At 49.7% G+C, this 14580-nt stretch overlaps 1 protein-coding gene across 4 annotated transcripts; it reads right to left on the bottom strand.

The window, feature by feature from the left end:
* Positions 1-330: 330 nt before the first annotated feature.
* Positions 331-14233, bottom strand: DELE1 (DAP3 binding cell death enhancer 1). 4 transcript variants are annotated; one of them, XM_077768832.1, is made up of 13 exons: positions 14022-14232; positions 13249-13363; positions 13031-13154; positions 10902-11049; positions 9697-9858; positions 9353-9441; positions 9155-9251; positions 6384-6526; positions 5202-5360; positions 5001-5093; positions 2621-2780; positions 1871-2101; positions 331-879 (listed from the first exon to the last, which is right to left on the bottom strand). In XM_077768832.1, the coding sequence occupies exons 1-12, from the start codon at positions 14050-14052 to the stop codon at positions 1872-1874; spliced, it is 1551 nt and encodes a 516-aa protein (XP_077624958.1). In that variant the 5' UTR covers positions 14053-14232; the 3' UTR covers positions 331-879; position 1871. The 4 variants fall into 4 exon arrangements, with proteins under 4 accessions (XP_077624958.1, XP_077624957.1, XP_077624959.1 ...); XM_077768831.1 differs by having other exon boundaries at positions 2615-2780; positions 14022-14231; XM_077768833.1 differs by lacking the exon at positions 14022-14232 and adding an exon at positions 13641-13718 and having other exon boundaries at positions 2615-2780.
* Between the last annotated feature and the right edge of the window lie 347 nt (positions 14234-14580).

The following is a 14580-nucleotide window of genomic DNA, read 5'->3' as shown; positions in this document are numbered from 1 at the left end:
TCCACCTCTGAACTGGCCAAGCTGGGTGGTTTTTCACATTTGAACCGTTACTAGAGGGTTTGGTCCCTCCCAGCCCCCATCCTCAACCACATCATGCTATTGAACTTGGGCTAACATCCAGAAGCCAGGGAATAGCTATTCACAGATTCAGTAATTGGAGTCATTAGTGTTGACTCAGAAATCATTTTTTCCTAAGTCTCTTTCTTGGAGAAGCTTTTAAGACCCTTCAAATTGGTTAATGGAGAGTTTAGAGTGGAGGCTGGAGCCTCTGCTTTCAGCCCCCCCTGCCCCAGCCCCGGTTCTCCCCAACATACTCAAAGGCAAGAGTGATGAGATAATCCAGCATCCATTTTATTAAATTCCCATCCATTTCTGGCACACCCTTCACAAACAAGGATCTTGAAATCTACCCTTTCCGGCTCCAAGGCTCCACTTACTCCCTCACACTGGCAGCATGACAGTAACACACGTAAAGCTAGTGTGAACTGGTGAAACAGAGCACTGGGCCAGGAGTCAGGGGGCCTGGTCATCTCCTGGCTCAGTCTGCCTCCTTGGGCCTAAATGAGCACCGAGGCCCTGTCTGCAGTGGAATGCCTCCCATGAGCTCTGCAGGGCTGAAGGGCAGACACCAGTGCCTTTGGTCTACAACTGAGAAAACAATGTAGTCAGTCAGGTCACTGCTTCTTAAGGTGGCACAGCCAGGCAAAGTCACAGGGCCAGGACCTGGGTCTTTACACACTTTCCTCTTCTTTACTGTGCTAGGGCAGACGCTTAAGGTTCTTTGGAAAGCTGGGTAGATAACTGGCCTCTGCTTTGGGATTCAAGTTGTAGCTCTCTAAGAAGCCACAGGCTCCATCTCTAGGGCTGAAGTGAGAAGGTCTGAAAAAGCCAAGCAGATATATTAGGTACGTAGGCAAGAAACTCATTCCTCCCAAATCCGTGATGAAGATGATCCCACCTCCACTGGAGATGAACAAAAGGGAATATTGAAGCTCATCTTGGGAAAGGCCCGACTCAATGTTCCTCAAGTTTTAGCCATTTGTGGAACCACCCTCACGGGTTTGGCCACCTCTCTGGACCTGTGCTTCCTTTTATCCAATTCCACAATGTTTTTCTTTTCTTTTTTTTTTTATAGTTTTATTTATTTTTAGGAGAGAGAGAGAGACAGCGTGAGCAGGGGAGGGTCAGAGAGAGAGGGAGATACAGACTCTGAAACAGGCTCCAGGCTCTGAGCTGGCAGTCAGCACAGAGCCCGACGCGGGGCCCGAACCCACGAACCACGAGATCATGACCTAAGCGAAAGTCGGACGCTTAACCGACTAAGCCACCCAGGCGCCCCACAATGTTTTTCTTTAAATGGGTCATTTTTAACATCTGTCAAACTATAATGTGCTAGTCACATTTTTACATTATATATTGTATATACAACTACTAAGATAGAAAATATTAATTTGAGTACCTAAAATCCTCTTGTGAACCACGAGAGGCACATACATCACATGTTGGCAAAAACTCATGTAGTCTAAGCCTAAGGAAACTAAGGCATGGGAGAGAATAGAAAGTGGTTTATTCAAAGTCAGAGGCTATGTTAAGGCTCTGGACCCTTCAGGAGAGTTTTTTTACAGGTCTCCGAATGAATTCCTTCTGTGCACAGAACCAGAAATAACTATGAATGTTTCCACTGCTCATCTGTGAGGCTATCAACCGGGGGAAAGGTCAAAGTCATAGCCATGCACTTGAAACTGCTTGAGAACCTCAGCTCTCACTGGAATGTCCACCTCGGAAAGGGACACTGACACCTGTTTTTGTTGCCATCCAACTTATGTGCCCTCCCCCCTCCCTCAGCACCAGTGACTATGTCTTATCTCACCTTAGCCAAAACCCAGTCTGACGAGACTCCTTTCCAAGGGGTAGTTGTGTGGGTGGAGAGCCCCCCCGGGGCTGGCTCCAAGATGCCCACTTCTACAGAGGAGGCCAAGGTTCCCTGTGCTCGAGGCGTGTGGGAGGCGTGAGGCTCCCACCAGCAGAGTGTTGAGGCTGCAGAGGGAGGGGCTGGAGAAGGACTTCAATCCTGTAACTGCCAAGTCGCTGGGCCCCAGGGCTGTGAGGAGAGGTGAGAGCGACTCTTACTCATACTGTGGGCTCCTACTTTGGAGCAAGGACTTCTTAAAGGGCTTGTGTGCCCCTGGCGTTGTTAACCCTGGCCAGCCCAAGTGACTCATGAGGGAGCAGGGTTCTCGGAGCCCTAGAAGGGTAATTCAGGGCACCGAGGCAAGCTCAGGATACAGTCTCTCCTAAAAACTTCTCAGAGAAGCTACCATTTATGCAACAACCACTGTATGCCAGGTTGTGCTAAGCCCTCTAGAACCGAACAGGCAAGGTACTTGTAGTACCCTCATTTTCAGAAGTGAAGAACCGAAGACTCAAAGACACAGAGTTCGAGTTCAGTGACAGAGTAGGGTTGTTAAGGCTCAGGTGTGTCTGACTCAAAAAGCTGTGCTCTTATCCATCACTGGGGTAGGAAATGACACGGGCACCAGGGACTACTGCCACCTCCTTCTCTGTCATAGGGCACTGGGCTCAGGGAAGGGAACCTGTTGGCTCTGACATGCACCTTTACCCACTGCCTCCATGGAAAAGAGGGTCTGCAACCTTTCCCGAGCTGGTTCATTGCCCAGAGCCGCTGACTGCTGGTAACATCGCACAGCCTCTCCCAGATTCCTCTGCACACCAAGGCCCTTCTCATAGCAAATTCCCAAGTGGTACCTGCTCTGTGAGTCCTAGAAGGGAAAACAGACAGACATACAGATATGCACACATGCAGGAGAGAAGAAATGTAATGCTAAGGCAGGAGGAAGGTGGGGCACTCGGGCAAGCTGGGGCTTCATCCATCCAAGTTCAAGGTCCAGTCCGAGCCCTCCCTGTACCAACGTATCTCAAGTATGAAAAGGCAGAGGCCCAGTGTGTGCCCCACACAGAGGAGATGGGGATCCCCCTGCCCAGTGAGATTCGAGTGGCAGCGTGGCAGCCTCTCGCTGAGGCTGGTGCTCAAGGCAGGCACAAGTGAAGGCCGTGGGGAACGACCAGCCCAACTGTGGGGAGCCTGGGAGTCAGGAGCTTGGAGCCAGGGTAGAGGCAAGGTTTCTCGAAGGCCCCATATGCCTTTCTGAATGTCTGCCCAGGGGCTGCAAAACATACACTACAGCGAGTATCCCTCCTTTGAGAGGTTCAAAGTCTAATAATCCCTTTACCCAAAGTGCTGGATCCTCTCTCCTCTTACTAAAAACTATGATCATTACAGTAGCAGGTAGAGCTTAAGAGCATAACCTATAGAGCCAGACCGTCTGGGTTCCAACCTTGGCTCTACCACCTGCCAGCTATGTAACCTCAGGCATATTATTCTATGCCTCCGTGCCTCAGTGTCCTCATCTATAAAGTGGGAAATAATAATAACACCTACCTGATTGAATTGTTATGAAAATTACGTGTTAATACATTAAAAGTGCTTACTGTTATTATTTTTTTCATATTATTTTAGTTGCCCACACCATTAATTTCTCTCTCTTCACTGGAATGTGACCATTATATTCAAGTGCCCAACTTAAAAAAAAATATTCTGTTGATTCCCAGCCATGGTCCCATCTCTCTTCTAATTTCTAGAATCACATTTCTGGAGAGAGTTTCTGTAACATGCAGGCCAAAGTCTATGTAATAAATACAGTGGACTCATGGCCGTAGACAAGCTTAGAACACAGCGCAGGACATTCATGAGGCCAAAACAGCCACCCTGCGACTCTGCTCAGTACAGACCTATAAAGATACATTACTCTGGGGTGGGTGAACGTGAGGACTGCACCCAACACCCTGTGTGCACTTCTCCCAGCGTGCTGACCAAAGCAGGCCAAGGTGCCCTCGGGAAGGTCTAGCACACGAGAAGGTGAGACACACTCAGCCCGAGATAGAGCCGGGACTCTATCAAGGAAGGCAGAGGCAGTACTTGTTGGTGACATTGGTCCCCTTCTGAAAGCTACAGGTTACTAAAGATAACAGAGTAAAAACAAAAAAGTATTCTGATGCCCAAAGGTCCAATCAGGTATCACTGTGTTGGCCAGAAAACACCTAGAATCAGCAGCCCCAATGCAGGGAAATTCTAGGATGTGCACACGGCTTGCTTTAATCCAGTATATATTATTCCTGCTCCTTCAGGATGCAGCACCCAAAAAATTCCTGCTCAAGCACACGTGAGGAATACAGCAAACCACAGATGCCGTTTTGGTGATTCACACTGAGGTGAAGCTCCGAAATCTCCTGCACTGAAGACACCTGTTTAGCGCAGTATTTTCCAAACCCATCTGACCATGTCTTCCCTCCTGTTACTTACGAACACCCCCATGAAACTAATACTCCGGGGAACAAACTCTAGCTCTTGCAGCCTGAATGCCAATGCCCCCAGGCACCTGCCGCCCCCAAAACTGCTCAGTGTCTTCTGACTTCCCCAACTGCACGGCTCGTGAGGGTGCACCTTCCCCGTGCACAGCTGACCAAGTGCTTGCACACCTGCTACCTCAGTTGCAGTCTGCTCCTCATAACAACACCTCTGTGAAGCAATCGACAGGCAAGGCAGTCATTACTATCCCAGTTTTTGAGACTAGGGAAACAAGGAGTGACCCGCCCAGTATAGGCTGGTAAAGGTGGCAACTGGCTGTGCGGTGACACAGACCTTGCTCTTGAGCATGTCGTCATTTCTGTGGTGCCAAGACCTCACCCACAGCTGATTTTAAACTACCGGCAGCTCTCGTAGACTGCTGTGGGCCGGCTCCAGGGCCCCACCAGAACTGCCCAAGGGTCACAGAGCAAGTCAGCAACGGTTAAGACCTGAGGCTGGCCCAGTGTTCCTGTCAACCATCTCCTATGCTCAGTAGGAGCCTAGTACCAGTTCCAAGATCCCCTCTTTCATCAGACTCGATCCCCAACATGCCTGGACACTGGCAAGCCCATACCCCATTGTTGGCCGCAAGCCAAAGGTATTTCACAGCTCTCTGCTCATCCAGGTGTGGCTCCTTGGTGAAAAGCACCCCGAGGAAAGCTTGAGCCTGTGGTTCAGGAGGAAGGAAAAAGGCATCTCGGTCAGTTCCAGGCCCTGCGTGCTCCAGGAGCCCAGAAGAGATCCCCTCACCCCCACCCCTACCCCGGGCACTCACCTCTCTCAAGCCCGAGTGTGCAGCCTGCTTCAGCATGGACACCGCCCTCTGGCGCTCAGGGCCCCATGTGGAGGCTGGGCCTTGCAGCAGGCACCTGGCGTAGCGGTACTGAGCCAGGCGGTGGCCCTGGCTGGCAGCCAGCTGGTAAGAAAGGACTGCCTGGGACAAAGGGACAGACACCCAGTCAACCGGTACCCCTGCAAGCCAGCCTTCTCTTTGGGTGAACTTTGTAAAAATTATTTTAATTGAATAATACATCATCAGTACAGATTCATCAGAAAATACAGATAAGCCAAAGTTTCAAAATACAGATAAACCAAAAATAGAAACATAAAATCCCAAAAACATCCTGCCTCCTAAAGATCATTCTCTGTTCACCCTTTAGTTTATAGCTTTGCAAATTTCTTCTCACATATACATGTATTTACACATGTAGACATATACGTACACACACACACAAACATTTATATGTATGTGTGTGTGTGTGCGCGCGCACAGGGAGAAATGAGAGAACGCCCACAGTTTTGTAACCTATTTTTCCACTTAACAATACACCACTAATGTCTTTCCCTGCCAGTAAATATAGATCTACTGCATCGTTTTTTAAATCTTTATTTTGAGAGACCAGGGCAGGAACAGACAGAGAAGGAAGGAGAGAATCCCAGGCAGGCTCTGTGCTGTCAGAGCCTGGTACAGGGCTCGAGCCCACGACCCGAGCTGACCTGAAGATCATGACCTGAGCTGACTCAACAGACTGAGCCACCCAGCTGCCCCTGGTGCATCATTTTTAAGTCCCACATGGATATTACTACCAACTTACTATTGAAGAACTTTAAGTTGCTTTCCTTTTTTTTTTTTTGCCATCATATACAATTCTAAGAAGTACATTCTTGTATATAACATCTTTGGGTAGTTATCCTACTTTTTTAGAATGAATAATCCATTCATCAAGGTAAAGTTCTAGGTCCTGAGAATATAGCTGCCAAGAAAAAAGACTAGGTCCCTGGCCTCCTTCTGAATCGAAATCCCTAGAAGTTAGGAGCTTCCTTCTTCTTTTTCCCTCACTGCTGGGAGAGAGGAGGTGAACTCTCCCTAAGCATCACCCGCCGCTCATTTCTGGAGGTCAGCTCTGGGCAGGGCAGCTCAGAAGACAGGCCTGGGGACAAAGAGAAGGTGCAGTACCTTGCCAAGGTCCCTGGGGGTGCCTCTACCATGCTCGTGACACAAGCCCACATTGTACTGTGCTTTGCTGTAGCCACGGTCTGCTGCTTTCTGGAAGTAAGAAAAGGCCGCCGTGTAGTTCCCATTCCTCATGTTCTCTGTCCCTGTAAGAAAGCACAGGGCATAAACACTACTTTCTCTGTGAACCTTCCCCCATCCTTGGCCAGATCCTCATAAGCTGCTTCCTTTCTTTTCTGTGCTACACACTCTGCATGTTTGCAGCCTCCGAGTATTTCACTGGTTTGCCAGAGACATCAGTGGCTTCTGCCTTCCTATATAACATCCGCCTCGTGGTACCAGCACCCCGATTTTCCCTTAGGAGCAGCCCTCAGCTTCCCCACCCAGGGCTGTCAATCATTGTGCTATGCTCTTCCCAACCAGTAAGTCCCTCACTCAGGAATCTGAATCTGGATCTGGTTGAGGCAGGAGAGAAAATAGCTTTTGCAGGTTTATCGTGACAGCAAAACTCTGAAGACACTGTCCCTGTTATTGCCCCCTGGATCCCAGGACCTTCCCAATTCCTGTTCTGTCCGAGCCTTCCCAGTGGATTCCTTCTGTGCTTAAGTTAGCCAGAGTGGGTTTAGGCTGCTTGTAAGGAACTAAATCTTACTGGTAACAGCTGGTCCTGTTAACCCTGCTATAGGAGGAAACCGTGAGAGAGAAAGGAAGACAGCTGTGACGTCAACTCAGGTGTGTCCGACAGCAAAGCCCGTGTTCCGTTTTATCATCCGAACAAACTGAGCAGACAAAAAACACAGACGGGGCTGGGCACGGCCAAGTCCCAACTCAAACCTCTGCTCAAGCTCTCTCTCCTCCCTGGACTATCTTTCTGCCTCTACCATCAGGCTCCCCCATCCTGCTTCTGCTCTGGAAGCTTCAGACCACACTCAGGCTTCAAACGCTCTTTTGGATTTTACTTAATATACAAGCCGTTTTCTATGAACTAAACTGTTTCCAGAGTACAGCCCTGTCTCCTCAATTAGACTGCAAAATCCTGGAGGCAGAAGCAGAAAAAGAATGTAGAAGAAATAACTCTGCATAGGGTGAAAGCTCTATACAAATGCAAAATATGATGACGCCTTGTGCTCCCTTTGTGTTCTGCCACACTGCTTAGCATTGCTGAATAAATGAATATATGAATGAAGGGATGGGCAAGAAAATTCTCAGAAGAGACTGTCGGTCCATCAAAATCACAAAAAGCTAATGAGGTAGAAGCCAGGTTCCATTCAGCCGGCAACGAATTAAAGTTACCTCCCTGCTGTCTGAAAATTCACTGTCCAGATTCACAGAGCCCTCTGTCCTTGAGAAGACTCAAGAGGGCAAAGGATCCCACCGTGTCCCCATTCTCCACACACTGGCTCCCCAGTCAGCCTCTCTTCTCTGTCCCCTCTGCCTCTAACCAAGCCACCATGTGCTGTGGCTTTGCTGTGCCATCAGTAACAGTCTCCTGTTTCCTCCGGCACCCCTGCACTCCACGTTTGTCCACACAACAGCCAGAGAAATCCGAAAAGGTAAATGAGATCATGTGACTGCCCCTCTTCCTGTTCCACCGTAAAACCCTCCAATGGCTTCTGATCTCGCTTAGAAAATCCACACTTCACAGTGGCTCAGAAGGCCTTGCCTGACCTGGCCCATCCCTGCATCTCTCTTTCTACTCTCCTGGTGATCTCTAAGTTCTAGCCACACTCAGCTTTCTTTGATTCCTTTCACAAGCAAAACTCAACACTGCCTCAGGACCTTTGTACTTGCTATTCTCCCTGTTTGGAAAAGCTCTTTCTCTAGATAGAAACAAGACTGGCTTGTTTTTGTCAGTCAGGTCTTGGCGCAGAGTTCTTCCCATCAGTGAGGACTTCCAGATCAAAAGCTGCTCCTTCCCCGAGTCACTGACACATTCCCCTATTTACAATTCTCTGTAACATTTACCATCATCAGAAATTCTTTTTTGTTTGGCAATGTTTTATTCTTCTCCCCCTCAACTCACATGTCAGCTCCATGACAGTAAGAACTCTGTGTCATGAATCCCTGTATCCCTGACACCTAAAATAGGGCCTCGCAAAAGCTGAATGCCTAACAGCTTTGCACTGAATGAATCCCACCTTCTCATGCATCTGCCCACTGCACTCCGACAGATGCTGTTGGCAGTCTGAGTCGCTGCATTAAAAGGCCCAAAACTTAAGCCAAGTCACTGTAGAGAACAAAACAAATGGTGGAGGGGCATCTAGAATCTCCAGATGTGGGTAAGAGATTCCTGTCTGTGCACTTGAGAGCCTGCTCCAGACCTTAGGAGTCTGTTCTTGTCTCAACGTGTCAGAAAATGCAAGGCATCCTCCCAGATTTATCTTCTCCTTCTTACACAGTAACAATGTTCAGGTAAGGGCATGGTCATTCAGCTAAAGACTACATTTCCCAGTCTCCTCTGTGACTAGGTGTGGCCATAGGCCTACATCCTGGACATTGATTTGTGCAACTCTGTAGGTGGGGAAGGAGTGGTCCTTTGGTTTTCCCACCTATCCTCTTCCAGAAAGAAAGCTGCAATAGCCAAACTGGACCTTAAGATGGAAGCCAGTCTTAAGGACGGGCAGAATCATGAGGATGGGTCCCGGACATCCTGTGCCACCATGCCAGATGTGCTCTACCTACCCAGGGAGAAAATAAATTCTCTCAGTTCAAACCGCCCCCTACCCCTTCCATTTTCCCATCCGCCTGCCTTGATGCAAGGTTGACCCAGTTACCCAGGAAGTTGAAAGCAATGGAAACACTGAGCTGGAAGAGCTGCTGAATGGAAGTCACAGCCTCCTCGAGGGGAAGAGTTTTTGATTTATCTTGTTCCTGGGGAAGAAAAAGAAAGACTCATCACAGGACAGTTTGCCAGAACTGCGACCTGCCCAGGGGAATGTTATGAGGATCTGGAGGCCACATCTGAACAATACCTGCTTTTGACCGGTGGACTGAGGCTGGTCTGGCTTTGCCCTGGAACTGAAGCTGCTGCTGGCATGCAGGAAGCTGAGATCACCAGGATCTGCAAGGGAAATGGGGGACACCCAGCCAGGGTGAAGGGGACAGTGTGGTTTTTCCTTTTCTCCCACTGTGCCCGTCTCCCCAGCCCCTCCGGCCAGCACCACTACCAGGAAACAAACTCATTCCTAAGTGCCCCAGAAAGCGCGGGCCCTCACAGGAATGACAATTCCCTCATCTGGCATATGCAACAACAGATGTCCATCTGCCCAATCCCCACCCCTCTACCTCTGGCTGATTCTAGGAGGTGAAAACATACCTTCTTCAGTGAGATCCTGAAGACTAGACGCCCTCAAGGAGCTGTGTGAAGAGAGGTTCTCGGGCTGGGTGGGGGGTTCTTCCTGGCCTAGCCTGGGTTCCCCAAGGCCAGTGTGTCTGGGAGCTGGGCCATGAGCGCTGGGGAGAACGTGCCTGCGAAGGGCTGGAAAGACCCAGTAAGAGCAGTCACATCAGCAGGGGATCAGTTCAGTCTGCTCAGGCTTGACTGAGCATCCCCTGAGGTTTGGGGGAAGAATGTGGAATCTCCTGAGACACTCCTTCACACACCTCTACCTCCTCCTCCATCACTTCTTTTGCTGGCTTCTCTCTGCAGGGGCCAAGAGGGGTCTACATTTATGTGCATCTCTTGCCCTAGGCATAAATGATTCCTCTGCCTGAATTCTTCCAGTGGCCAGGAGGCATCCACCTTACTCACTGCTGTAGTCCCCACACCTAGCGCTCTATTTGATGGTAATATTGATAATGATTATAGTCATAAGAACAAGACCTTGAACTTACCGGGTACTTACTATGTGCCAGGCACTGTTCTAACACTTTGACATGTATTAACTCATTTAATCCTCCCAAGAAACCTATGAGGCAGATTTTATTATTATCCCATTTATGGGTGAAAAAAAAAGTGTTCTAACACTTTGACATGTATTAACTCATTTAATCCTCCCAAGAAACCTATGAGGTAGATTTTATTATTATCCCATTTTATGGGTGAAAAAATTGAGATGAAAGTGACTTGTTCAGAGACACAAGACTAGTATGTACCAGCTCTGGGGCCTGAACTCTGACACTAACTCCAGGGCCTTAACTGCTGGCTGTATCGCCTGTGTGCCATGGTACATAACAGCTTTCCAATGAAGACTCACTTATTAATGAATGACTGACCAGAAAATGACCTGAAGGGTCATGGCGGAAGGGTAAGCAGGAAGCCGCACCCAGAATCTAAAGCAGCCTGGATCCCTGTAGGGCTCCCTTCATGGGAGGGGACTGGAGGACACAGGAGGACACTGAGGGGCAGGTGTGGCCCACACCCTGGGTGGGTAGAACTTCCTCACATTCCCCTTCCTCTGACTTCAGATAGGAAAGGCAAGGAGCTGCTGATGGCTCTTTTCCTGAGGTGTGTCCAGAGATGCTTCCTGGCCCAGAGAAACTCCCAGCCTAGCCCTCCTGTCCCCGGGACTGAGAACTCACAGGAGCGCGGATGCCACAAGGGAGACGAGAGGAAACGGTCCAGGGGTCTGTGCCAAGAGCAGTGCTCTGCTTGCCGAGGTCCCGCTGGCAGGGACGACTGGAAGTGGATCTGCCTTGCCAAGTGCAGGGCCAGCACGGCCAGAGTGCCCTGGGAAAGACAGCACAGTGGGGACCCAGCTTTGCACCAGTCACCTCTTTCGGACTCACCCTTCAGCTCACATACCACTTCCTTGAGAAGCCTTTCCTGACTCCTGGCTGAGGCCAACTAGTACCCTCCCAGTGCCCACACCTGCCCTGCAGAGCCTCGATCACACTGGTACTTAAATAATCACCTCAGCAATTATTTAGCTGAGGTCTGTCTCTCCTGTTAGCCTCTAAGCACCATGAGGACAGGTATCATGTCTGCTTTGTTCACCGATGTATCCCTGGAGCCTAGGAAAACGCTAAGATGTAGCGCTAATAAATACGCGCATATATTTATTAAATGCATAATGAGCGAATGGATAAATACAGTCTAGGCTCGCAAAAGGATAATGTGGTAAGTTGGAGCTTGACCACAAATGCAATGACAGGTCAGAGTTCCCCATCAAGTTCATTCTCTTTCTCTGGCCTGGGGTACAACTCTTCCTTTCTCCCTGTCCAAGCCTCCCCACCACAGACACATCCACACATACAGGCTTGTTGAAGGTATCTCTTCGCTGACAGGTGTGTGGAAGACGTAAGCTAGCTCCTAGCCCAGTGACTGCTTGGTTTTCCCTGTCCCTTCCTGTGCGTACCCAAATACATGTCTATTACAACAGGCACTGGGTACATGGGGAAAGATGACAGTCACAGTCTCTGTCCTCGTGGAGTTTATATCTTTGTTGAGGGAGAAAGACAAAATTCATGTACACAGAGAAATAAATATAATAACGACAACTTATGCCAAATGCCAAAAAAGAAACAAATCAGGAGTTCACACAGAACATAAGAGGGAGGTCTCACAGAACAGGGCATTAAGGACAGCCTCTCTTGTAGGGGTGATGCGTGAGCTAAGGCCAGAAGAAAGAGAAAGTGCCAACATGTAAATAACAGGGACGTGTATCCAGGGTCCTGGGACAGCTCGTACCCTTTGGCAGGGACAACAGTGACAGAGCTGATGGACAGCATCAAGACTCCTAGAATCCAGGCCCAGATTCTAGAAGGACTTATTGTAGATTACTCTAGGGCTCAGAACTTTGACAAAATGGGAAAATGCCCCCCTCTCCAAAGTACGTTATGCCCCTAGACCACAGCACTAGAGAGAAGTGGCCCTACCATGGAGACATTCCAGGCTCCATTCTGCTGATGACGCCAATTTACAGATGAGACAAATGATGCTCAGGGAAGTCAAGTCACTTGCCTAAAGCACACAGCATAAAAGTGATGGGGATGAGATGCAACAGAAACAAGAGTGATGTGTGCAGAACCTGGATAGCAAAGATTCCACCTTGTTGGACCTAGTGTTCACTACTGAGCACCTAACTTTATAGATCAGAGTCAACAAATATTTATTGAGCAACTGTTACAGGCCAGGATCTGTACTAGGTGCTTTTATAAAGCCACACTAAGTATAGCAATCGAGTTATAGAGCATGGTAGCTAAGAGCATGGGCTCCAGAATAAAATCAGTTTCTCTACTTAATAGCTATAGGGCCTTAATATGTTGCCTAAAGTTTCAGAGCCTGAGTTCCCTTATCTATAAAATGAAGATTATATTTCCCTTGCAAGATTTTTATAAGGATTAAACAAGATAATGCATATATACTATTTTACATTAATATGTAAGATGTTGGCTATTTAGTATTATTCATTGTAAGTTTCATCAAGACAAGAATCACATCTACCTTGTTCTCCACTGTTTCATTAGTGCCTAACAAAAATGCCTGGCTCAGAAAAGGTGGTAAACAAATTGTTTACTGAATGAAAGGAAAAATAGGGCAGAAGGGAAGGGGAGCAGCAGTATCTCCCTAAATGTGCTCCTATCTCATGGGTTACTCAAATTTTGAGTGTGGGAACAATGATGCCCTAGCTCTTGTTTCTAAGCTCTACTCCACGGGAGATCATTCTTACCCACACAGAGGGTCAAGGACAGGACCTGGGAAGCCTTACCCATGATATGGCATCCCACAAGGTGTTTGGGGAGACACGGGCAGACATCCACTGGAAGGCATCCTTCCATCCATGGGACTTTGGGCCTCTGTTTGGGCCTGGGCCTCGGCCATGGGGGCCTGACCTACATGAAGCAAAAAAGGCTATCAAGCTCCATCCTAAGTGGGAGGGGTGGGATGTCAGGGGAAGAGATGGTTGACAAAATGGTAATATCTCACCTGTCAAAGCTGGGGACAGGGACCAGCAGAGTGGAGGGGGCAGCCTGAGGCCCATCTGGGTTGGTGGACTTCGGAGTCAGCCCGCGGAAGCCGGGTCCCAGCAGACGGGGAAGAGCTGTGTATAATAACAAAGATCAATCATCTCGACATGAACGGCCCAACCATCTCCTCTCTCCCTTGACAGAGCCCCACTCCTGGAACCCAGGAATCACTGACATATATCACTGTGTAAGTTCTTAAACAACGACATAAGTGTGAATCTTTTGCCTAGTACAGTTTCTGAGGTCCCACCCAGAACCAACAAACCAGGATCATCCAGGGCATATTTTGAAAATGCTCCCCCGGTGACTGTGATGTCCTCCCGGGGAAGACAACCACCGTTGTAAAATTACCAGACATTCATACACAAACTCTCGCTCGATGTTTGGAGCGCCCTGTTTCTAAATCCCGCCTGTTTTCTTTGGTTCCGCTTACTCCACTGGGCCCTATTCACCTTTCACGGACTCTGAACACCTGCTATTTGACCCCTCCTCCCTTAAGTGGCCCCACCCACCTCCGTGGCCCTAAGCTCCACCCTTTTTTCCCCACGAGACCCACTCACATCTCAAATTCTAACAGCCCCAGCGGACAGGCGTAGCCCCGCCCCTTTAGGCCCCGCCTTTCTTCAGCTTTAACCCTGCCGGCTCAGGCTGCGGCTCCATGCTCTGCCCCGCCCCCTTCCTCCAATTCCGAGTTTCACCTGCCTCTAGACGCGCGGCTCCGACGCCCCTTACCTCTGCCCAGGAGTCCCGGGAGGCGCCACATGTCGTCGCCAATAGCATGGAGAGTTCGCAGTCCGAAGAGCGAGGCCAGACCTCGGGGCGGAGACTAGAGGGGCCGCTGTCGCGCCGTCCGAATGGCCGAGTCCCGAGGAAGCTCCTAGCCAGCCAATTACAAAGGAGCCCGGCCGGAAGACCCGCGCGGCGCAAAAGGAAGTCGGGGTGTAGGCGTGTTTGGGACCGGTGGGGAGGTGAACTGCGGCAAGGGCGAAGACGTGGGCCCGGCCTCCCCTGGAAGAGGCGTCGCTTGCCGCCCGCAAAAGAGTGGGGAGAACGCGGAGTGACGGGCGGGTGGGGGTGGGATCTCAGGTGGCGAAGCCAAACCGAGTCCGAAACTGGACCGAGGAGAGGCGGGGCTAAGGACGGACTCGGTAGCGCAGGACGACCTTGCATACACCGTGCAGACGCGGAAAGGGAACAGTGTTCCCCAGCCCCACTCCTGGACCAGGCGGGAGTAAGCAGGGCCACTGGGCGGAGAGGAGCGCTAGGGTCCGACGAGAGAAGGCCGTAGACC

This window comes from Crocuta crocuta, unplaced genomic scaffold, assembly GCF_008692635.1.
Source record: "Crocuta crocuta isolate KB4526 unplaced genomic scaffold, BGI_CrCroc_1.0 scaffold64, whole genome shotgun sequence".
Lineage (NCBI taxonomy): Eukaryota > Metazoa > Chordata > Mammalia > Carnivora > Hyaenidae > Crocuta > Crocuta crocuta.
The sequence above is the reverse complement of the archived record's forward strand: the minus strand, read 5'-3'. Positions and strand labels throughout refer to the sequence as shown.

Excerpts from the sequence above, each read along its gene's own strand:
- DELE1 (XM_077768831.1), bottom strand. The coding sequence starts at position 14,052 with ATGTGGCGCCTCCCGGGACTCCTGGGCAGAG. Across the intron at positions 9,859-10,901 it reads CTTGTGGCATCCGCGCTCCT|CCCTTCGCAGGCACGTTCTC; the intron begins GTGAGTTCTCAG and ends GGGTCTTTCCAG. Across the intron at positions 2,102-2,614 it reads CATGGAGGCAGTGGGTAAAG|CCCTGGGGCCCAGCGACTTG; the intron begins GTGCATGTCAGA and ends CTCTCCTCACAG.